Consider the following 25,399-nt stretch of genomic DNA (forward strand, 5'->3'; position numbering starts at 1 on the left):
AAATGATCACCGTTCTATTGGACACATTTTCCATCCTGTATTGTGATGGCTATTGTTAGTGTTTTATCGCCCAGCCCTAGTACCTGACTCCATGTTGGATTTAGTTATTCCACTGAAATGGGATTACTCGAATGGACTGTAACTGGAATGAAGATAAAATAAACTTCAGTACAAAATCAGCTTGTAGAGTATTGTAGTGACGCGGACCTTGCGAAAGCCATAGTAACTGCTTCAGGAATCTCTACAGCAGTAGACGTGTGGCTAGGCCAATCAATTAACCACATGATAAATTAAAATGATATCAATAATGATCTCATAATTTCCAGGTGCATGACCTATCGTTTTTTTTCTTTTTTCTCTCTTTCTTTCTACCAAAATTGGTCTTACGTTTGACTCTTTGGTCTCAACTATCTCTTCTTTGGAAGGACAATTTTGTTTATAGATTCTTCATGGTTAATTTTATTTATCTTTTCTGTTGTTTTGTTTATTTATTTTGGATATTTAAAATGTCTTCCAGTTTCAGTGTTAAATGTTCATTAGAAATTAAAGTTTATTGATCTTTGAGGATGTATTCTAGTATTACCATGCTGTCACCATTTTATTACTCAAAAATGGTCTTGACACAATATCCTTGTTTATCGCGATAACTTCTGGGGCAATTTATCGTCTATCAAAACTTGTAATCGTGACAGGCCTATGTGGGACTGAACTCTTTATCAAAGCATCACATTTAAATGCAGCGCAAATAAATGTGAGACTTCCTTTAAATCTCGACTAAAAGCCCACCTGTTTAGGATTGTATTTGAAATGTAATCAATTACAAATTTAATGATGGAACTTGACTTAATGTCGTGTTTTGATTGTTGATTCTATATTGCTTTGTGTTTCTGTGTTTGATATGTTGTAAAGCACTTTGAAATGCTTTGCTGCTGAAATGTCTCATACAAATAAAATGTGATTTGATTTGATTTTGAAATAATACTAGTCGGGTATAGCTAATTGGCTAATTTTCAGTTAATTTTGTCTATATTCAATTTTTAAAAAAACAAACAGCTTCTTATGTCCCTATATTCACCATTGAATTAAAAAAAAGTTTTTTTGTCTATAGCTGTAACTGCTCCACAACGTCACCAAACTGTGACTTTAAAACTGAGCTTTTTGTTTACCATCCCACCTCTCATATTGTGGCAAATAACAAATAAAAAACTTTTGAACAACATGTTGCACCACAGCTGCAGGGAGATGAAGAGGTTTTCATATTTGCTTTGTGTTTCCTTTTCAAATTTGGGAGAAGACCTTTCTTGCTCTGGGCTCCATTTATGTGTTTGTCGATTATTTGGCTCTGTAGTTTCCAGCCTTGTTCCAAAAGCATTTTTCTTTGCTTCTTTTGGTACTCTGCAGTTTGGAGAGCTTGAAATGCTTTTATTATATATTAGTTTGTGCACAGATTTGTAGTGTTTTCTGAAATAAAGTGAATTTTTATTTTTTCAATGTGTAAAGAACCCAGTATTAAATTACTCTTATTATACCGTTTAGCCTTGTGTGTGAAGTAGGCCTGTATTTGTAACCTCTTATGACTCTGAGTAGGCTTTTCAATGACCTGACACATAAAAATATTTTCCATTAAAATGTAATCATTTCAATTTATATCTTTGCCAGTTGCATGATGAAAACACCAGACCAGTGAGTAGGTTAAGTCATCACATTGAAGCATAGCAGTTTCTTGCCCCTTTAAAATAAATATGCATTTTCTGTGCCTCTCTCCTATTGACAATTAACCATTTTACTTACTAGCAGTCACAAAATTATTTTAATAATTTTAGGTAAAATGCAAATGATCGCCTGTCTTTTTTTTTTTTTTAATTGCCATCAGCTGTATCTTCAGGTGGATTGAAGCAATAGGTGTCTAAGCACAAAATTATTCTACACAGATGAAATTCTAAAAATGGTGACAGGCACCATTCAAATCTTGAATGTCTTAACATGATAAAGGGGATGATGAACCCACCCACGCAAAGTCATTTCAGAAAATTAAATTTATAAGTTAGATTGACGACAGACTCCCTATTATTACAAGCAAAAAGAGAAAAACCTGGTCAGGTGCCTTGAAGAGACGGAATGACAGATTTCACATGTCAGGTTCTTTTCCTGGGATTTTTAGAGTAAAGCGGTTATCTGTAAGCAAGACAAATTTCAGAAAGTCTGCAAAGAATCACAGAGAGAGATGACTGCTCGCACTAATGGGCAAAATATATGAAAAGAAAAAAATCACCGGAGAAAGACATTTTTAAAGACGCTCAGACAAAAGCGGAGGGAAAAAAGCATTTATTTCCAATAATTGTTATTTGGCAGTTAAGCTGACAAATCCGCTCCCGTAGTCCCTTAAGTGACAACTCTTGATATTTCTGGGAATCGCAGATTATGAGCTGACAAATGCAGACTTCGCAACACGATACCTTATTGGTTTGATTGACTGCAGGTGTGAGAGGGAAATAATACACTGCCACTGACTCACAGTGGACTCACACAGTGTGTTTAAATGTTGCATGGTCCTGTTTATATTTCTCTAAATTGACTTTTTCTTTAATGCTTTTTTCTAAATGTGGGGGATCTAAATGTATCCACATTATTTCACCACCAGTGTGTGAATATGTAAAACATAGAAACACACCAAAGCAAAATGTAACCAATTAATTAATTCTGCATTGCCAGAAAAGCAATATCCTTCTTATGGATTGTTGTACATAAACATAATAAGACTGACAAATCTTACATACCAGCAGGAGGTCACTTAAGGTTATTTTGGTCTAATCAGAATTTTATATTTAATCGGGACGGCCATTTCAAGCCAAATAAAATTAATCAAAGTCTGGTTATTTGTCGATTATCCCCACCACAAAGCATTCACTAGTCATTACTTGCTTTTTTTTTTTTTTGCATTCACAGACCTCCAGTTTGCTTCCCTGTTTGAGATAAATAACCCGAACATTGTTTCTTCTTTTTCTATCTGAAACAGTTGAGAAAACATGAGATTACTACTGGGCCCATAGGAGGAAGATGGGGGGAAAAAGTACACAGATAATGTGTGTGGAAAAAACCTTTTACGATTATGACTGTCTGAGCTGTTTTACTCCTTTTCCGCTGTTTTTGGGTTTTGTACATATATTTTCTACTTTTATCTGCATTTGTTTTTCTTTTAACTTGTTCCTGAGTTCCTCATATTATTGCTTCCTCTATCCCATAACCTTGTTTTCTGTTTGTCTCTTTTATCCATATGCATCTATCTAAACTTCATATTTTTTCCCAGTCACCTGTTTCCCCTCAAGGTGACTAAGAAAATTGTAAGAAGTCATAAAAATGCCATCCAATTGAATGCAACTTTTTAAATGTTTTTATTTGTTGTGCCCTTTTGCGCTTCCTTATGTGTGTGTGTGTGTGGGGGGGGGGTGAATGTATGCATGTACATGTTTTTGGTTTAACACAATATGGAAAGTCCTGACATCATTATAAGGATGGTACGTAACAGAATTGACTCATTTTCTTTCCGTTATATATTTTTTTCCTTCTATTTTACTGTGTGTTTATCTGCCTTCTGGCCTTTTCTGCATTTTTGTGTGAGAGACAAGTCTTTGATCCTTGTTAAATGAAGCCAATTTCTCATAATCCCCTCTTTTAGAGATGGGATTGGAGGAAACTATATAGGGGGCTGACAGCCAAAGTCAAGACCCATTCATTTACAATAGACGTGTTAAAATCTCCCAGAGGAAAAGATTGCTTGGAGGACAAATGCTATTGTATTATTATTATTTAGAAGGCTTGCAGATCAAATACCTGGCTGGTTGTCCTCATCCATTATCTAAAAGTCACCCCATGGGAAGCTTTTATTGTTAAATGGAAAGCTTTATGAAGCTGTGTTTATGGTGCGACGTGCACTTGGAAACTCAGAAAAGTCTTGGCGTGCTATTTCAATAAAATTTTATTGACATCTTCATTTGTTGTGAGCAGGATCTTCTCAGAATTTACGCCCGTATTCATATGGAGTGGACGCCTATTTATTAATATGTTGAAGTAGTTCATGTCTGACTCTGGCTTTCTGCTGCAACAGTCCTAAGATCAGAGCAATTCATCAGTACTTCATTAAGCGTCAGATATTTTTGAAGAAAACTGTCCAAATTGTTATACAAGTGGAAAAACATTTTCCATCGCGAGACAGTCAGCAGTGTGACTTTATTATTGGTGTCTTTTCAGTGGGACTGCATCCTGCAACGTATGTTACTATAGGGGAAACAGATATGATGTAGGCATCTTGAGATAAAGGTGCATTTAAATTAATAATAGTGTTGAAAACTGATGATTTATGAAGCTGATGGAATGTCTGGAAGCTTTGCTTTAGCTGCTTAAACTATTTTTTGACTTCTCCATGTGAGCATAGGTGCTACATTCACATTTTCAAACAGTAAATGTAGGGCTGCTGATGATTGTTTTAGTTATTGATTAATCTATTGATTATTCTGATGATTAGCCATGTACAAAAAAAATTGGCATCGTCTGCAGATTTTTTATGTAAGCCTTTTAAAATTTTTTTTTACAATTTTAGAAATGCAATAATAGATGGAAATATGCATATAAAAAAATTTAAGTAAGAAAATCAACATTTTATTGCCGAGAATACAATAACGTTGCATTCTTTTGTTGAATGTTTGATCATTTGTAACAAATGTTGCATCCATGACTAAAAAAATAAACTTCTAACATCAACATGTGAAAAGTGTAGCCCAGTCTAGGACTGATTATTCTTTGGAATAACTGATTAATAAATGTATAGCAAAGGGTGGTTAATAGGAGATTTTTTTGTTATTGTGTTTTTTTTAAATTTATTTTATCTTTTTTTTTTCCCAAAATTGAAACTAAGTGAAGCTAATACTGTTCCACTTAAGGAATTTTAGGTAGAACATATTTAGTTTTTTTAAAATTGATTTAGTTGATAAATAAATTGGTTGACAATTATCTCAATAATCAATTCATCACGATTAATCAGATTAATCATATCAGTCCTAATTAAATCCAAGGTTTTCACTTGGTGCAGTTTTGCTGCGTATGTAGCTGTTATAGTTTGTGGTAGTACTTTTGTAATGATTTGATTGGTTTAAATGATTTTCTTTCCTTTGAAAGGAAGTGGAATCTTTGAGAACATGCAAACGGTGCAGAAAGTCACATCGCAGCACAGAGATTTCGTATAAAGTTGCTACTTGATATTTCCCATCATGCAGTGCATCTTGTCTCCATTCATTCCAGCTTACACCCAGTAAGAGCCTTGGCTTCTTAGAAGTGTTGACACCACGTCTCAGTTGATCTATTGCTGTCCATAAAGCAGTGGACGATCGAGCCACATCGTTACTCTGACCTCCTGTGCATAATAATGTTCGCAGCAACAAACGCAGAATCCTTTGACTTCCAGCTTTCTCCTTATTGTTGCCACTCTGACACATCCGCTGCTTTTTCTGACTCAAATCTGCGTGATCTTTGTGCTTTTTAGTTTGACTTAATTCTGCCTTTTCACATGGGAAAACAAAGTATATTCATTAATCTTTATGAGTTACTACAGTAAATCATTATACGTTATTGTTAATGTTTCTGTTTCCAGCTTTGAGAATCAAATAAAGAGCAACAGTGAGGGGGGAAAAAAAACATGTTTATGGCCGGCACAGTGACTTTATGATTGTGTAACAGAATGGCTGATGAAATGGCTGTCCTCTGTCATGCCCTCCATAACCTCCTGCTGTGTACTCATCAGTGCAAAAATCAGTTGCCTTACACTTAATGTGTCATCTTCCTCCTGGCTGTGATTTTTCTTTCTTCCCAATTTACTCTTCTCGCTCTGCTTGTGTCTGTCCCATCCTTTTTTCCTTTTTTTTTGCCTTGTATCGCTTTTTTCCCACCTTCTTGTAGACTTGATTGAACAAAGTCTTACTGTTGTTGCTTTAAATACTCTGCATCTCACAGTGTTGTTTTTTTTTTTGTACAGTTTTGTTAAATGTAACCATGTTTTTGTGTTTTGACATAAATGTTAGTGTTTAGCGCTTTCTCACTTAAAATTGATCAAAATATGAGAAATGTTTCTAAAAAATGACTAGAAAATGACTTGGTAATATTGATTTTTATAAGAAGTGACCGCAGGTAAGAGAGAAATGAATCCAAGAAAGAACAACAAATAGGGAATTGTCAAGAAATTGCAACCATGGTTAAGTGCTATTTATGCTTTTTGCCTCCTGGCGATGTACCTATAATGTGTGTGTGTGATGTAAGGAGAGGTTATGACATACTTAGAGTGGCTAACAGAGAATCTGAGAGATAATGCAGGGTATCTGCAGAGCATTTGCGCATCTTCCTCACTCAGCGTCGCTCCCACACAGACATAAAAACACACCAAACACACACCGGCAGAAGACATGATTCATTTTAATGCCCTTTGTGCTCAGCGGGGTAGAAAATAAATGTTTTTTAATGGTTCTAGACTGTCAGTGCGTATGTAGCTCATACGTTTGAGGGTTGGATAAGGCAAAGAGCAGTCGTGGTGGTGCGAAGGAGTTGGTTTATCTCAAGGTATTTCTCTGTCCAGAACTGTCTTCGTTTTGTTGTAAATACTTTGTAAGTTTTATTAAAAAAACTAATTTATTTAATTTGAAGTGGACTAATTAAAGGGATCAGGATAATTCAGTGGGAGATTCTGTTTTAAATTGTAACATTGGCCACACAAATGTATTAATTTACATAGACATGTTACATAGTTATACAGATTCCTAAAAGAACCAAGTAAGTAACTTTAATTTAAATGTTGCTACTTTCTTTTCCTCTTCAGTTAATGAACTCTGTTAGTAATTTGTGACACTCCCAAGGTCTGACCAGACACAAGTAAGCATATGTTGAGTTGAACTTGTATCACGAGGCGCTGACGCTACGGTATCGAGCCTTGAAGGACACAGCTAATCTCCAGCTGTTTGGCGTGCACAAGCACATTAATGGCTGCGGCTGTGGACTCCTCTTCAAAATTTACAAGTACACCGAAGTTCATTAGCTAAACATTTTTCTCTTAATTTTGCAAGGTCAAGTCCTCCCATGTGGGAGACCAGATGCATTTGTTTGTAACTCGTTATACGACCGAGCTACGGCGATCTCTAAGATAACCTTCCAGCATCCCAAAAATGTTGTTTATTAGACTCAGAAGGTAAATAAACAGCTCATGTCAAGTCAATTGATGTAAGTTTCTTTGAAATGGTTCACGGACAAATTGTACTTGATTTTCATGTTATGGGCAAAAATAATTGCACAGTTTGTTATTTTTTTTTGTTTTTGTTTTTCCCAAAAAATTATTAGCAGTTTAGTTGTGAGACACTTGGACACATTGTTCAAACCTAATTAAAATAAAAAATACAAACAAAAACCAACAGAGTGCCCCCTCAAGGAATCTTGATCAAAATGCAACCCATCACAGACTTCACACACAGAGCTTCTTTTTAATTTAGGCTTTATTCAGACGTTTTCTTCTTTTTCAAAAGAATCTGTTACTAATTCTTGTATGTATATCTGCATTACAGCCATATTCTGTTGTAGAGTTTGTTGCTGGCAAATCAGTCATTGAAAAGTGAACGCATAGGCTCTTTTGTGAAAACAACTGAAACAATTTGGTCAAAGTTAATTGGCAACAGATATAATGTAGTGAACTAACATCATGCAACATTATGGACCAATGATGTGAAATATGATAACTGCAACACTCTCACTGCAAACACAAATTCTGACCAAGTATGTTAGTATGTTTTGTCTAGTCTCTAGCACAAATATCTTAGTACACTAAAATTAAGATCGAACTAACTTAAAAAGTATCTCATCAGCTGTATGCTTTAAGTTTAAGCAAATAATTCCTTGATATTGATGAAAAACTACTAGTTCTATTGGCAGATTATTTCACTTGAAACATGAGAAAATTGTCTTGCTATAAATAAAGAAATGTATCTGCCAGTGGAAGTAGTACTTTTTATCAATATTAAGGAATTATTTACTTCAAAACAAGCTCCTATATTTTGCTGAAAAGACACTTGCAAGTAAGTTTTGTCTCATTTCAAGTGTAATAAGATTACATTAGAAACTAGAGAAAAAATACTTACGATTTGGTGTTTTTGCTGTGCTCTAAGGTGGTGTTCTCCCTTTGGCAAACCGTTTAATAATAATCAGCTCCCAAGTTTGTTTTCTGTCTATGAATCTAAAATTGATACAGGCATCCACTTTAATCTTCATGGCACATTAGGATAAACCTTTCCCCTCCACTGACTTTTTCTTTTTAAGCTTGTATTTCAGAAATATGGCTACGTTTTATTTACAGTGCGCAAAATTGTTTTGCTGGACATTTAACATAATTTGGATCTTTTTTCTTTTGAGGTTTTCTTTTTACTCTTTTTCTCTTTGTGAGAAAGTGTTTGAGAAGCATAAGTGAGACAGGCCATGATTACAGACTGTAGTTCAGAGCTGGCAGCTCTCCCTTTAGGGTAGAAGGCATGAAGGCTAAAACAAGATGGATAAATTAAAGGCAAAGAAGCAAAAAAACAAACAAAACAATAAACCTACAGTGGACATGGACCCTATGTAGTTGCTCCTCCTTTAGCGATGACTATCATGTTATCTAAAATGACCCCCCAAAAACACATTATGCTTGTTTTCATTACTCCTGTTTACTGCCTCACTTTCTTCCTTATCCTCCTCCAGATTTTTAGTTCATCTTTGTTGATCTTGTCTCCAGGCAGTTTACTGGAGAGATTCAGTGTACGCTTCACTTCTGCAACTCTAAGGCCTGTTGTTGATCTGTGTGAAAGTGGGAGTGTTCGATTAGCAGTCGAATGGAGGGGCGCTGCTGAATTATTTAACTACTGTCTGCTTGAACCAATACTTAAAAACCTGTGTGCAAAAAAAACACCAAAAACAGGAATGGACAGAAGTTGGGGTACTTATGTTTTATGTGATGCAACAAACTTCCAAAAAGGGATCATATTTTTCTCCTTATTAGGCGATTGCAGATTTAGACTTTTATCGGTGTGCTAGCTGATAACAGCTGACTAAGGGAGCAGTGAAGCTTGTCATGCAAGTCTTTGCACTGACACATGTCACAGTATGCCAAACATTATAAGATAGGAAGTCTTTAATTAGAAATGCATGAGCTCATATGCAGCTCATTCTCATTCTAAACCATTGATTGCATTGTGCGTGAAACCAAACGTGCGCCTCTTGTTTCCAGAGGTTCTCAAGGTACAGTTTGATCAGCAGAGGTTGGAAAAACAAGCATTTCATCTCGAGTCTAACTATTTCATCACTCTTCAGCTCAGAGCTGTTGCAGCGGCGGCGGCGTGGGGAAGATCACGTCGGCAAGTATCTGAGCGAGCTCCTGGAGAACCAACACTGGCTGCATCATAAAGACTTACAGATGTAAACAGTATAAGGACACTGAACCCAAGCAAAATTACATAAATCCGTCTCTCCGAAAGTATTTTATCTCCCAAATCTGTAGCATGAGTCTTTGTGTACATGTTTGCTGTAAGTTGTTTATCCGCAGAGTTGCGCTCCAGCTCTGATGTCGAGCTCTTTTCCCAGCCAGATGGCGTTTTTTATTCAGTAGCCCTGAGTATTTCTCAAGCCTCTCATGTTTCTTCTTGATGTTGCTGTCTTTTGGGAGTGCAACATAAATACTATCACCACGGAGTACTTTCTCCTCTATGCCAGAAGTTAAAAACTTTAATATTGTGCAATCTGTGACATTCTAGGAGTATTTCTAGAGTTTTACCAAACTACACATCACTCTATTTCTAAAGTCCTTCCACTTCTCCCTGTAGCTCAAACAATAGACTATAAAATGCTTCAGTTACTTCACAAATACCTTTAACTACTTTCTACCAAAACACATTAAAGATCTGTTGTTGTATATTCTTTCAGATTCTCAGGTATTCTGGTTCTGTTCTGAACCAAACACGGAAAAGCAACATTCAGCCTCTATGCTCCTCTAATCTGGAATGAACTTCCAAAAAACTGCAAAGCTGCCAAAACACTGAGTTCCTTAAAAACAAGGATAAAAATCGAACTGTTTATAGTTACGTTAGAGCTAAAATAAATGGAACATTGGAACGCCAGTGATCAATGAGGATTGTTGTTGATGATAAATGGACTGAACTTGTAAATTGTTTTTGCAGTCATTTTCACCGCTCAGAAGCTTTTTATACTAGAGCCACATTCACCCATTTGCACACATTTCTACACCAATCTAGCCAACTTTTGGTGGCTTTCCTTGCCCAGGGCCGTTTCGACATGTGACTGGAGGAAGCTGGAATCAAACCTACAACTTTCCAATCGCTAGATAAATATTCAACCACTGAGCCACAGTTGCTACGTGTGCTATACAAATGAACTTGACCGAAACCAGTGGTGTCAAACGGCGTTCCTCGAGGACCAAAGTCTTGCAACTTTTAGATGTGTCCCTTGTCCTACACACTTGAATTAAATGGCTAAACTGCCTCACTAGCATGCAGTCAAGCTCCACAGAGCTAATATTGGGGTCAGGTGTAATGAAGCAGAGATACATCTAAAAGATGCAGGACACCGTGTCTTGAGGACTGGAGTTTGAGACCACTGCCTTAAACCTTTGGCTTCACGATGAGAGAAAAATATAATATTGAGGTGTGATCGTTGAATATTGTGATGATTATGCAATTTTTTTCCTATCATATCATTGTCTTTACCACTCCCTTTGTGAATTATAGTTTTGGTGGCCATCAAACTGATATTGGAATAAGTGCTTTCACTACAATGTATTGTATTTAAAAGCCTATTTATCTTATCTCGTGAGCTGAACACTGTACATATCCAGCTAGTCATTTTCTGTGAATCTGAACTAAAAGTATTACCTGTGTTTTGTCTTTATTTTCTGCGTTTAGAACCTGCTGTCGGAGAAGGTTGAGCAGATGATGGAGTGGTCTTCTCGACGCTCAGTCATCCGCATGAACGGAGACAAGTTCCGCCGTTTCGTCAAGGCCCCGCCCAGGAACTACTCCGTTATCGTCATGTTCACCGCCCTGCAGCCTCAAAGGCAGTGTTCGGTCTGCAGGTATACTACCACCACAGTAACAACTGTCATATCCCCTACTAAACATTAAAAACTGCATTTTTCACGTTTCACACACACAAACACGCGCGCACCCCCGCATCCCCACACACACGCCTGGCCTAGAAATATGCTGATGTTTGGCTCACCCCTGTCGCCCAGATTGTATATTCATAAAACTGCACACGCAATCGGAACAGCAAATGGTCTTATGTAATGATAACCTGTGGGTTACACTGACATTTTGATCAAAAATACTCCAGCTAGTCACACTGCCAGTGGGACATGAATAAATTTCACAAAATAAGACCATTGAGACAAAGTTACTCACTTACTTACTTACTTACAGAGAGACTTAGAAACTCTTGGAACACCATCCTTAAATGTGCAATATTTAAAAGTATATAAGTTTTGCATGTAGATTTTGCCACCTGCTTTCTAAACTATTATTCCTGTGTTATCAGTTAATTCACGTTGAGTCACAAGATAGACAACAATTCATTCACCCTCATTCCTTGGGTTTAGTTAAACCAGCTGATCTATAATATGTCGAATATAAACCTTCCAGTCGGCCCACTATTGTATATTTATAATATATATATATATATAAAAAAAGACTACAACAGATTTGAACTGAAAGCCATGTTGCTCTTAATGCACCTTCATTTCAGCACAACGGACAGCACCTGGAGCTGCGACGGCTCTGGAGCTGTCCATTGTTCTGAAAGCAGCTTCAGGTCACCACTGCTGCTTTTTTTGGATCTCCATGTTTGCTAGCTATACAATTCCATAAAATCTATGCTGAAATCCAGCTTAATCACAGCATACAACAACATGACTAGAGTCTAATCAAAAAAAATCTCTGTCAACACACACATGCACAGTGTGTCTTTCTATCATCGTAGGGACTTTGGATTGACTTCCCTTCTTTTTTCATGTATTTCTGTAGCCTAACCCTTCCCTAAACCTAAACATTACCAGTTCATGCCTAAACCTAAACCTAACCTATACTCAATTCACACTTTAAAGTCCTAAAACTAACTCATCATGCAAAAACAGCACCACATAGAAGTAGTCAGTACTCACAGTGTGTTATTTGTTGGAAAAATTGTCTTTACTATGTAGCAGATACAAGGCCACACACACACAGTGTTGTATTTCCATCAAACTGACTTTATATTCACTTCCATTAATTTTAGTACCTGCATTTATGGATAACCATTACCAGTCAAATCCTAACCTTATCTTAAACTTACTTCACATCCCCTAAACTTAAATAGTAGAGCACAGTAGAAGTGAAGAGAAGTGTGGATTGGGACAAGATGCTGACTTTCCACAAATGACCTCCCTTTGTTGGTGAAAATGGAGAAAGTGGTCATTTATACGTTATACACACCCACAGCCCAGAGATTGTGTGTCTGCATTGGAGGTAAGCATGTCAAGCAAACATGGGAACAGCTATTAATGCTGGTCAGAATTTAACCTGTTAGCCAAATAGTGCTGACCTGCAAAGACTATCACATCATTTTAGGCGATTTTAAACACAAACGTCTGAAAAATGTCTTACTAATACAAACAGGATTTTAATGCAGTTTTTTAATATAAATAACTATTAAGACTACGGCCTATTTGGTATTTTCCTGGGGAAAATAAGAGCATCTCCATATAGTCATGACGACAACGTGATTTGAAAGTTAGCTGCAAACCTAAGTTCTCCTCCTGAAAACAATTTCTGATATTGCAGAGTTTGCATCTACACACAGGTATCATTTGCTAACCTTTTCATTTTCACACCTGACACTTAATGACAGTTTTAAAGTCCCTCCACTGGCTCCCTGTAGCTCAAAGAATAGATTTTAAAATACTGTTGTTAGTTTACAAATCACTGAACGGCTTAGCACCACAATACATCAAAGATCTGCTGTTGTTGTATCAACCTTCCAGACCTCTCAGGTCTTCCGGTTCTGGTCTGCTCTGCATCCCCAGAACCAGAACCAAATGAGGAGAAGCAGCTTTCAGCATCTATGCACCACAAATTTGGAAAAACTTCCAGAAAACTGTAAAACAGCTGAAACACTGACCTCTTTTAAATCTCAACTAAAAACCCACTTGTTTAGGATTGTATTTGAAACGTAATCAATTACACATTTAATGATGGAACTTGACTTAATGTCGCGTTTTGATTGTTGATTCTATATTGTATTGTGTTTCTGTGTTTGATAAAGCACTTTGAAATGCCTTGCTGCTGAAATGTGCCAAATAAAATTTGATTGATTGATTTTGATTGATTAATAAAATGGAATATCTGTCTCACTTGACAAACAGCTTTAAAAAGCCTTCAAATGCACATCTCGCTTTTGCCTGTGATCTTTGCATATTGGGGCAGTAAAATGACTCAATAACTTGGCTCATAACATGTTGTTTTTCTAGTGATTCCACTTAATTGTTTGTCTACAAAGCTATCTGCGTTGTTCTCCTGCTTCATAAACTTAGTGCCCTTAACGCTGCAGTAGATAACGACGAGTGCTACGGTAGCTCACAGTGTAGAGCTCTACCACAAGGCTGTTGGTTAAGCACTGAAGTTGTCAGATCAAACAAACATGGAGCTGGAGTAGCCAATAGAGTTTGACTTTTAATGTGAACAAGTTGTTTAAAATTTAAAAGTAGGTCGACTGCTGGGGAAAACTCATAGCTGTTAGAAGAAATTCAGAAATGCTACTTAATTCTGTATTATACAGAAGATTCAGTTTGAATTATTGATTGAATGATTTCATCTTTTCCTCGTCATCAAAGTTAGGGATGCACTGACATGAAAAGTTGGGCCGATATTAGATGTAAGTATTGCTGCTTTGGCGAAAAAACGATATTTACCAATATTTTAGATCCGTGTTTCTCAACCTTTTTTGGGCCAGCGCCCCCCTGGCCATTGTCCAGGTCCCTCACCGCCCCCCACCAAAGAAATTGTAGGCTACTTTGCCTGAATATTATTGTATTATTAATATTACTGTCACTACTGTTGATGTTTTGATTTTTATGGTTGTTTCTGTATTTATCATCAAAAATAATTTCCCCGAGAACAAAAGAGCCATGTGAATAGAAATTACTTTTACAGGCGCCTACGAAAAATGCAATGAATGGGCATTCAACTTAAAATCGGTAAGCCTAACGGCAGCCAATCAGAGTGGAAAAAACATTCTTATTCTCTGCCATTTTAGTTGTTAAATCTTTCACAAATTGACCAGATAAAAGATGTACAACAATGCCAGTTTAAAGCTTAAACTATTTGCAAAAAGACTGTGCTCTGCAACATTAAAACATGGGTAGAACTGCAACTATATAATCATAACTCTTCTTTGTTTCTGTGAGTTTCTGGTGGTGCAGCTCTGTGCTGCCTTCAGGAGAATGGGACATCAGAGTATCATTCATAAAAATTCACCCACACGGCATTTACTGTGCAAACCAGAGCTTTCAGTGGAAAAACAAAAGTTCCAGATCATTCTAATGCCATACAAATATGAAACTGAAACATGGATTATATCTTTATACAGACCTGACTATTGATTTATAGATTACTAGTTTTACTGGACAGAAATTACAAAGACCAAAACTGGTTCTTAGTCAAATCCTAATGAGTCGGATTGAAAGTATCATGGAGTCACTGAACAGCCTCATGATATTAACACTGTCATGAAAAATAATATTGAAGAAATAAATATATCAAATCTAATTAAAAACATAAATAAGTGATAAGTCCCTTATTACTGTTATCGTCTGTAAAATATATTTCTTCTTAGTTCTAGCTGTGCACTTCAACAATATTATTTTACCTTTTATCTGAAAACAATAACTGTTTAGTCTTGCCATATAGTCCTCTGTGTTAATTATTACTCAAAAGGTCTTGCCATACAAGTTTATTCCTTTGTATTTACTTTAGTTTCTTAGTTTATTCTTGCATTTTGTTCTTCATTTGTTTCCATTTAGTTTTCTTTGATTAGTATTATCCTCTCTTGGTTTATTGTTATGTCCTCTTTAGTTTCTTTTAAGTTTTATTTTATCGTTTGTATTGACGTTCACCACCAGTAATCTTCACTCATCACGCCATTCACGTGCTGCGCCGCTTAGTCATCATGAGTTTCACCTAATTTGCCACTCATTGATTTTTCACTGTTCACGGATTCTCTCATCCTGAATCACATCTAGTTCGTTGCTTCACTCTAGGTCCCGGTTCTCCTGTTTCAGAGTTTTTTTGCATCGTTTCTTTCTTCTTCTTCTTTTTTTTTTACCCCCTACGGTGTGGAGCGGTCGGGAAGCGTATTGATGGAAAAAAGCAGACTGACGTAAACCTTTTAAAACAACAGAAAAAATCCCGGTATTCTGATGGTTAAAATTCAAAATTGCTGTGGTGCTACTGTTTCATACCAGATCACTTTCAGCACCGATGTTCACTATATAAAATGAACGCTCTCTGTGATATCACACATGGAGGGAGTTCTTTATTTAAATTGGCTCATTTTTCTGAGGGATACATAGTGAGGGTATCGTGATTTTAGTCATCACATGTTTATAGGAGCGATATGTTGTCCTTCCATGGAAGCGGGCAGCATCCAGACGGACAATAAAACACTTTTTAATTTAAGTTGTTGCTTTGACATGATCACAGCACTGCCAAAAAATCCTAAATGTACAAAAATCCTCAATAAAACATAAAATATTTGAAAATCAGACATCAGACAAGTAAATCACAGCAAGGCCATCAGCCAGTGTAACGTTGAACTGATGCAGTGAAGCTACCAGTAGCAGGAGAAGCTAACAAACACTGAAGAGAATGAGAACAGCCATCGATACAGTTGCAGCCAAGCATGTTTTAATGTTACACAATACCGTTTTAGCAAGTTGCTCAAAGTCTAAACTGGAATTGTTGTGCATATAAGGTGTAAAGTTTACCTTCGAGCAAGCGCCCCCCTTTTGTAAAAATATCTGCTAGCGTCCTCTGCCGCCCTCTGAACGGTACCGCCCCCGTTCAGAAACGCTAGTTCAGATATTATATACAATTCGGACTGATGGAAGATGTAATAAAAATAAAAAGTTAAATTTTTTTTTAGCTTATTTAAAGCAATAAAACTAATAAAATTTCAGATAGAAATAAACCCACACAAACAAACAGAGCAGATAAAACAGGAAGAGAAGTATACTTGGAACACACAGAAAACAATTTGAATAGAACAAAAAGAAAATAGCCAAAAAGTCAGGGTCGAACACTGACCAGTCCCAGAGTAACCAAAGAATCAATGAGAAAGGAGGAAAGTGGGATGTAGAAGTTAGTTTGCTACAGAACACATTGGGTGAAGAGAAAGGGTGCAACATTTTGTGAACTGATGAAAGCCGGTTTGTTGCTTCTTAAAACAATGTTCCCAATATTTTTCTGTATTATTGATATAAAGATGTTATGAGGATTTTTAACTTTTGCTTTTTTGTTCTTAAAACACATCGCTGTTATTTTGAACATGACTGTACATATAGCCATACCCTAAAAGTAGGTCTTTCAAATGAAGACCTCTAAGTGTTTTGAAACAAGAAAATATTACTCTGCGATCCACCCTGCAGTAAAGCTCCTGCTTATTCGTCTATGAGAAATCCACCTTTGCCGCTAAAGCTCAAACTCTGTTGTACTGTCATGATGTCTGGCTCAGGTTGAGTGAACATGACAAACACTGACGATTTCATCTCGGAGTCAGAAGCCATGATGCACGCTCATGTTTTACTGGAATGTAAACTTGAGTAGCGTCATTCGACTATTTAGTGTAAGCCTTATATTTGACCACGTCGACGTCTCCAAGGAGACATTAAACCACTTTCTGAAATAAGCACCATCCTTGTCCATTTTGACCTGATTTCTCACTCTAATCAGCCAGTCTTTTGCCTCATCAGTCTCTTGATTATGTAAGGTATTCATCATGAATCATATGATTCATAAAATGTCAGCTCTCCTTTGATTCCAGAAAGGTATGACTGACTTGCATGTTGCTAAACGTTGTTGTTTCACAATGCCTTCACAAATCCATTTTAAAATTTTAAGAATAACTATTTTTATAAGCAATTACTGCATTGCCAAAGCTGGCTTATCACATTTTTTTATGAGTGTTTTCATTTTTATCTATTTATTTTTAAGCTTCTATGTGGTTCAAACCAGATATGAACATACACAGCTGGGCACAGATATTCTAAGTTTATACTTCTTTCTGCACCTTTTCAGTCATGATTTCTTTTAGTTGCTACATGAACTACTCATATTTATTGAGTGAATGAAATAAAAAAATAAATGAAATGTAATAATTGAATACATTGTACTGAAATCTTTTTTCCCCCACATTGAATGTTGTCAACAAATTAGTGTTTTGAAATCTTAATTTTTAATGGCAACTATACAAACAAGTATAAAACCGCATCTAAAAATAACTCTGTCAAGCAAATAACGCATTTCTGTTTTGACATTCTTTGCCCATTACATTTAAATTGGCTGTTATGCTTGCATTTTGTGTTAGTTCGTCCCATGACTATGCATGAAAATTATAACCATTGCTAGTAGCTTGTCTTAAAGAGAGGAACTTCTTTGGTTTATAGTGCAGAAGTGTAGAAAATAACCCAAGCAAATCTTGTTGGTAAAAAATGAAGTGGCATTTTATTGATCACGGTTCAAGAACTTTTATTTTTGAGCACATATTTATATCCTAACCACTCTGTGCTTGACATGAGTTGCATCTTGTCATTGAGTTGTCCACAACAGTTTCCGTTTAGACCGTCGTTCATCTTTGTAGACTCATTGAATTTTGCCTTAACCTTTCACACCTCAAGAAGTTTTTTATATCGGATCCAACACATTCCTTTTGCGTACACACTCGTGTTGCTTTTTTCATACAGTACATAAAACATGAAGGAAATATCGTTCAGGTGCTATTTAGTTTGCTGTATTTTCAATTCCTTTGACGTAGCTAAACATTAAAACGAATACTGCTGCAGTAAAAACTCATTAGCAATCTGAACGTTTCGTTTTATCCCATGTACTGTCTCGGCATGTCGGGCGTGCCATATGGAGATGCTGACTGACTGCATGTGCCAGAGAAGTTTTGCTCAACAAAGTAGACATCCCATTGTACCCTGTTAGCTTTGTTGACTTTGATATAGAAACTTGGATTCGTAAGAGTTTCAGTCATTTGGAGTGTGAGCGTGTGCGTGCCTGTTAGAATTTGTCACCTAGAGGTGGAACCTGGCACCAAGTGTTGCAAGGTTTTCTTCCTTTCCCACCATTGTAAGAGAAGCACATGGTAGGTAACCCGAGCCACTGAGATGTTATATCTCAAAACACACCTGGCGATCCTAATGAAACCCTTGGTTGTCAAATGGGTGTCCTTAATAAAAGCTCCATTCAAGGGATTGAAACGCTTTAGCGTCATGAATCGAATTCTACATTAAAAGTAGAATTCGATGTTGAATTTGAGTAAAATGCTTGTAATATCAGCTCTCACCCTGCCAGCCTGAGTTCTGCCTGGATTTATTCAGACATTTTTATGATTGACGCCTCAAAGCGTCTGCCCTACCATTAGCAGCAGCTATAGCAATACAACATCACCACTCATGTTTCCTGATGGATGACTTCCCACTCAGTAAAACCTTCAGAGGAGATGACCATACTGAGGTGGTTTCAGCATTTAGAAACGAAAGACGTTTCTGAGACAGAGTGGGACTATACTGCCAAAGATGCATAGTGTGTGCCTTGGTTCTGTTCTCTTTTAGTTTTTCATTTTCTGATTATGTTTGTGTGCTAATTTTGTTTAGCTGTAAACATGGCCGCCGATGATGATCTAAATGATCTGTTCTGCAGATCAGGGTGCAGGAAAGTAAGATGAAAACAGGTCCTGTGAAAACATTAAGAGAAAGAAGGGAAATTATTGAGCTGATTGTAAATGAAGTATAATAAATACAGCACCTTCTTCTACCAACATTGAATAGTAATAACTGCAAAGCAAGTTTCCATGCATGTCATGTTTAACAATTTACAGTTTTGTAGGTGATCTGTTGTAGAAAACTGGCCACATTTAATCCATTATTCACAAAATGCCATATAAGAGAGTAGCACCTGCAAAATGAGCTTTTGAAAAACTAAGCCACTGTATAGGATCATAACTATTATGAAAAATTGCTTAAGTAGCTGTAATTGTCCTGTTTTTGTTTTATAGGCAAGCGAATGAAGAATACCAGGTCCTGGCAAACTCCTGGCGTTATTCATCTGCATTTTCCAACAAGCTCTTCTTCACGGTTGTGGACTACGATGAAGGAGCTGACGTCTTCCAACAGGTAGGCAGTTTGTATCACAACCTTAAAGTCTTTCCATCCAAAAGACATTTTAACAGCACAAATATTCTTTTTATTTATTTTTAAACCAGTATATATTTTTTTAGATCTTAAACTTTTCCTAAAGTTATATATATACACAGTACAGACCAAAAGTTTGGACACACCTTCTAATTAAAATGGGTTTTCTTTATTTTCATGACTATTTATAAGGCAAGAAATCCCACTTATTAACCTGACAGGGCAGGTTGACCTATGAAGTGAAAACCATTTCAGGTGACGACCTCTTGAAGCTCATCAAGAAAATGCAGAGTGTGTGCAAAGCAGTAATCACAGCAAAAGGTTGCTACTTTGAAGAAACTAGAATAAAAGGGGTATTTTCAGTTGTTTTACACTTTTTTGTTTAGTGCATATTTCCACATGTGTTATTCATAGTTTTGATGCCTTCAGTGTGAATCTACAATGTCAATAGTCATGAAAATAAAGGAAACTCATTGAATTAAAAGGTGTGTCCAAACGTTTGGACTGTACTGTATATCTGTTCATTTAGATTCAGATAAATTTGGTGACATGTTTCTGTTTTTTTTTTTGTAGTTTCATTAGCTTTGAGCTCATGTGTTGTGATCACTTATGGATTATATTTCTGAAACGTATGTTTTTGTTTTTTTGTCACCCAAGAGATTTTCTTTTACAAATTAATGATATTTTTACCAACTACATCTCAACACCAAGACCTTTCTCAGCCATAGTGGCACCTGACCACGAGTCGACATAGATGGCCTAAGATTTCTTCACTGGAAAGCTTTATTATCTGGATTGTCTGGGTAAATGGTGGACACGATGTTGACAGCTTGTTTTTTCTTCTGTCGTTGGCATAAACAAAATACTGATTAGCAAATCCATTTTACAGCTGGCAGCAGCACTGTAGCGTCATGAAACACCTGCAAAATGCTGGTGATGTAGAAGAGTGAGCATTTACAGCTTTGCTCTGACTGAGGAAATCATCACCAAGTCTGCTGTTCACATTTAGTTGTATTTTTTTTCTTATAAGTTGAAGTTTATTTGTATTAATTTGTCAGAGCGTATTTGGGCCAATTAGTGATGGCTTAAATGAAGAAGAGGCAAAACCAGAATATTTAAGAATGTGACGTTAGACATAGTTTGGTGAAAGATTTTGCTTTGTCAAACCAATAAGTTGTTGAATGTGTTAACAAAACCAGATTACTATTTCAATCAATGTATACTGTGCCACCAATAATTACGTGGAAGCAGAGAGGTTGAGCAATACTTGTTTCTTCCATCATTTGCTTGGCAAAAATAATGCATGACAGATTTATGTTTGACAAATTGATTCTCACAATCGGAGGCTTATTTCCTTTCTTTTTCAGTTGAACATGAACAGCGCTCCAACTTTCATGCATTTCCCTGCAAAGGGAAAACCTAAGAGGGCCGATACGTTTGACCTCCAGAGGATCGGCTTCGCCTCAGAGCAGCTGGCCAAGTGGATTGCCGATCGCACAGACGTTCAGGTACAGCCTGATAAACTATCGATGCAGACGAATGCACATTTGCAAGAAACCCAGATTTAATTTTTGTTTTTAGTTGTGGCACATTTACAATTTCTCCATCAGCTGGAGAAATTTTTTCAGTTTTAAAGTGCAGTTACTTCAATACTATGAGATTTTTTTAAGATCTCCCATTGCCTTGGTGTCTTGAGGGTCAAAGAACTGCAGGAAATCTTTTTTTTTTTCTTTTTTTTTTGTTATGGTTCACCTTCAGCCTCAAATTCAAGCCCAAATGTAAATACAAAACACAACTTCAGTTGAATAGCTCTGTATTGCTTTAAAAAAAGAAGTGTTTTAATTAACTCTACACATACATGTTATCCACCTCAGTCTGATGGTTTATATTCAGAATGGAAGGATTTAGGCATCTTTATTTTCATATTAAATATAATTGAATAAATTAACATAATCATGAATAAAATTATAATCTGTTTAGGAAACTTTGCTTTGTCATAAATATAGGTGGGAGAATTTAATAAGATGTGCAACAGCATCAAAAAAAGATTATGTGCAAGCTTTCGTCCAAAGATTTTACTGATTAACTTCTATTTATAATCCTGCCATTTAAGTACAAAATTTTGAATAACCTAACTGCTTCTTCATGTGACGTATTTATGTAAAGTTATTGCATAAGTTAGGAAGAGTAAAAGTTAATTTTCCTCTTCTTTTCTAGCATAAGATATTTAATTGTTTTGTTAACTCGGTTCTCTTATGATTATAGAATACATTATATCTCCCTCAGAAAGATTAATGTGCAAAATGGTCATTAAGACCTTGTTTTTCTTTTCTTTTTTAGGACAGGGCCAGTTTTGAAATGTTTTTTGATATAGTAATAGTGAACGTTTCTTTCCCAGAATCAAATCTGCTCGATGGAAAAATGTGCAGCAACAACCGAAGTAACTGTGTTGCTCTCTGTTTACAAATGATGTGGATCATCTGCATATTTATGTCAGCATAAAAGATTTAAAAACTATTTTTAAAAAAACATCTGAAAAATGTCCAAAAAAGTTAAGAAATTATGCTTACATCTTCATAGAAATATCCTGATAGGGTTCCTAACACTTCTGGTGCTTAAACCAATCAAAATGCTCGAAAGAATGCGTCATGGCAACCAGTCAGTTAGTGATGACCTTGTAAGTATCATTGGAGAAAAAAAATATCCTTGTGGATTGTCAACAAACCAAAACGTTTTCAAGAATTTCTCATTTGTAAATGATATTATATGAGCAAGTTTAATGGAGAAGCAGGTTGAGGAAAATGTCAACCTGACGCATTATGTTTGCCAAAATAAAGTTGTTTTTATCTTGCTCTGCATACCACCATTGTTTGAGAAACCTTATTTTTGTAAAATGCTCTGCTTTTAGAAATCATAAATTCTTGCCACAAACATCACTGGAATTCATTTCAGACTTTAATTGATATGTTCAAGGTTGAAACCTGTGGTTTACTGTGGATTTGTGCAAAGAGAATATTTGGTACAGGTTTTAAATGCTCTTGCAGCACTTATTTGAGGTATTTTTTGATTTGCTGATCTCTTATCTCCCTCTTAGATCCGTGTCTTCCGTCCTCCAAATTATTCCGGGACTATTGCTTTGGCTCTTTTGGTGTCTCTGGTTGGAGGTTTGCTGTATCTGAGGAGAAACAACCTGGAATTCATATACAACAAGACTGGATGGGCCATGGCCGCATTGGTATGATAACTGAATGCACACACACACACATGCACCCCCACACACAAACACACACCAGCTTTAGTGTTAAAACCTTCTAATCACCAAGGGGAAAGTTACCGGTATACTATGAAAAATTTGTTTTTAATAAAATGACAAAGCATAATACTCAAGATTAGTTTTTACAATTTCTCCTCATGTCTAGAGATATTTCCCACAAAGTCCTAAAAAGGATTGAAATGAATTTCTAGATAAATATAGAGAAAAACAATAATTACTGAAAAAATACGACTACTTTTTATTCTGTTAAAAAGAAAAAGAAAATGTTTTTATGAAAAATGAATGACTTTTTAGATTTATTTATGTTTAAACTACATCCTTTGTCTTTGTTGTAACACATAACTTTATTTTTTTTACATGTCAAAACTACTTTGGTTTTTGAGATACTGACAGAATCTAAAAATTAGTTCAAAAAATAGTTCAATTTTCTAGACGGGACTTTAATTGGACATCATGGTGTCAAATTAAATTTGTAAATTTTGATGATAAGATATCAAAAATTACAAACTGTGTAAAATAATTTCTTTCCGATTTTACAAGTTCAAGCATTAACCATCTTACAAAGGAGCTGATCTCAGTTCATCAAGATACTGTACTTTGCTAAACTCCAGACTGAATGCTAACTTCATAAATGGATGTTAGGTTTTGTGGAACACAATTAGACAATTACTGGAAATAAAAGGTCGGAAATATGTGGAATTTTAAATTGAAAACTGTGTAGGAAAAATTTTTATTAAGAAAATAATAAAGTAATTGCCTTATTTTATGTACTTAGTTAGAATTCTCATTATTGCCTCACTTCAGACTTCAGCTCTCTCAACTTCTGTGTATTTCTTGTTTTCTCTCTGTAACAGTGTGTGGTTTTTGCAATGACATCTGGACAGATGTGGAATCACATTCGAGGTCCTCCCTACGCCCACAAAAATCCACAAAACGGACAAGTGGTATGAAATGCAAACATTTATTTCCCTCCATGTTTTAAATATATATTTTGTCAACCTTTATATTAATCCCCGTAAAACTTATTTCTCAAATACTCTGATCTATTTCTTTTTCTTTTTAAATGTTTGTTTATATTTGGGGCATTTTAATGTTTTTCTTTTTTTTACGTTTTTGTTTCAGTCCATTTTGTCCGCCGCATTTTTAAAAAAAATTTTCATTTTATTTTTAGACAAATGCTTCTTACTGACGATGTGTGTGCAAGCCGTCACATAGGTGCGAATTGGGTGGTCATCATTTAAGTTTGTTCACTCATGTGTGAAATTAAAAGGAAAATCTGTTGAAAACTGAAGAAAATGATTATGTGGAGAGAAGTTGATAAAAAAAAGGAGCTTGAGGATGGATGTTGATGGAGTAATGAGTGGGATGTTTGAAAAGAAAAAAAAAAAAAACTCACAATAGACAATAGTACCTTAGAAGCACAACTAAAAGGATATTGTTTCAAATGCCATCCAGACATTTGCATGCACAGATGCACAAAAACTCTTCCACTATCAGTCAGGGACAAGGTCAAATACACAAGTGAGCTGTGAGGTTTTTGTGGACACACTTGATCAATTTCACACAGAAACAGGGGGAAGAAAAACAGGCAGCAGAACTCTGCACAAACACACAGCTGAGAGGCGTCCACACAGCATCCACAGACTCCCGTGGAGTAATAAAAACACACGTTTCGAGGCCCCCCTCCCCTCCCGCCTCTTCACTTTTTCCATTCCACCACTTCTTTCTTGCTCAGTGTAAAAGGCGGTCTATTTATCAGAGGATGTTACCTCTGTCGTTTTTCAAACTTTTTGATGATAGGCTACACAGTCATCCAGTGCTGCTTTTAATTTAGCCTTCACCTGTTCTTCTTCTCGCTGTCATTTCTACAGGCAAGCTACTCTTTGCTACTTTCCCCCTGAGCCGGGTTTGTTTTGCCCAGGCGAGCTTCTGCACTTCAAAGTGGAAGTAAATGTGACCAAAACTCTAAATCCAGATTTAATCACCTAAGTGCAAATAAAAATAGAGGTTGTTTTTTTTCTTTTCTACAGCTGTTACTTTATAAAGATAAAATGTATACATCTTCACTATAACTTAAATTCTCGTTATATGTGTTGCACTTAGGGTTGAATGATATGGATTTAAAGTTTTATCACGATATTTTGTAGTACTGTTGTGATAATGATAAAACAACCATTTATTACTCTTTTTTTCTATAACTGTATGACAGTAAACTCAAATTCTGCTCTTGAGAAACACCCATTGATAATATAAATTTTTTTATAGGATGCCAGTCACCGGCAGAAGTGTGATTTGTACCACTAAACCGCACATAGTAACTGCATTTAATTATATTTCCAAATGTATTGCTATGTAATGACACCATCATTGAACAAACAATTGGAGAAACTACTAAAACTATCAATCCAGACAATACGTAACCATTTTAAAAAAAAAAAACATTATTTGGGATTTGTGACAACGATAAATCAAAATGGTAAACGGTATGATAAATGCACACTATTCAAATAAAAGTGAAACCAAATGTTGCCACAGCAAATTCATAAGGCAAGAATAGAGCCTAGAGGGATTAAAAATATTCCTTTTGTTTACAATGTATTCTATAAATTCCTAGT

The 25,399-nt window shown here is 35.9% G+C and overlaps 1 protein-coding gene across 1 annotated transcript in view; it reads left to right on the forward strand.

The window, feature by feature from the left end:
- The window catches only part of tusc3 (tumor suppressor candidate 3), a 68,458-nt gene that overhangs the window by 16,096 nt on the left and 26,963 nt on the right, over positions 1–25,399 (forward strand). Inside the window, exons 2-6 of the mRNA XM_028018773.1 lie at positions 10,974–11,143; positions 19,375–19,492; positions 20,878–21,018; positions 22,605–22,745; positions 23,639–23,728. Of these exons, the coding sequence (XP_027874574.1) occupies positions 10,974–11,143; positions 19,375–19,492; positions 20,878–21,018; positions 22,605–22,745; positions 23,639–23,728 (660 nt within the window). The remainder of the gene's footprint in view (positions 1–10,973; positions 11,144–19,374; positions 19,493–20,877; positions 21,019–22,604; positions 22,746–23,638; positions 23,729–25,399) is intronic.

This window comes from Xiphophorus couchianus, chromosome 5, assembly GCF_001444195.1.
Source record: "Xiphophorus couchianus chromosome 5, X_couchianus-1.0, whole genome shotgun sequence".
Lineage (NCBI taxonomy): Eukaryota > Metazoa > Chordata > Actinopteri > Cyprinodontiformes > Poeciliidae > Xiphophorus > Xiphophorus couchianus.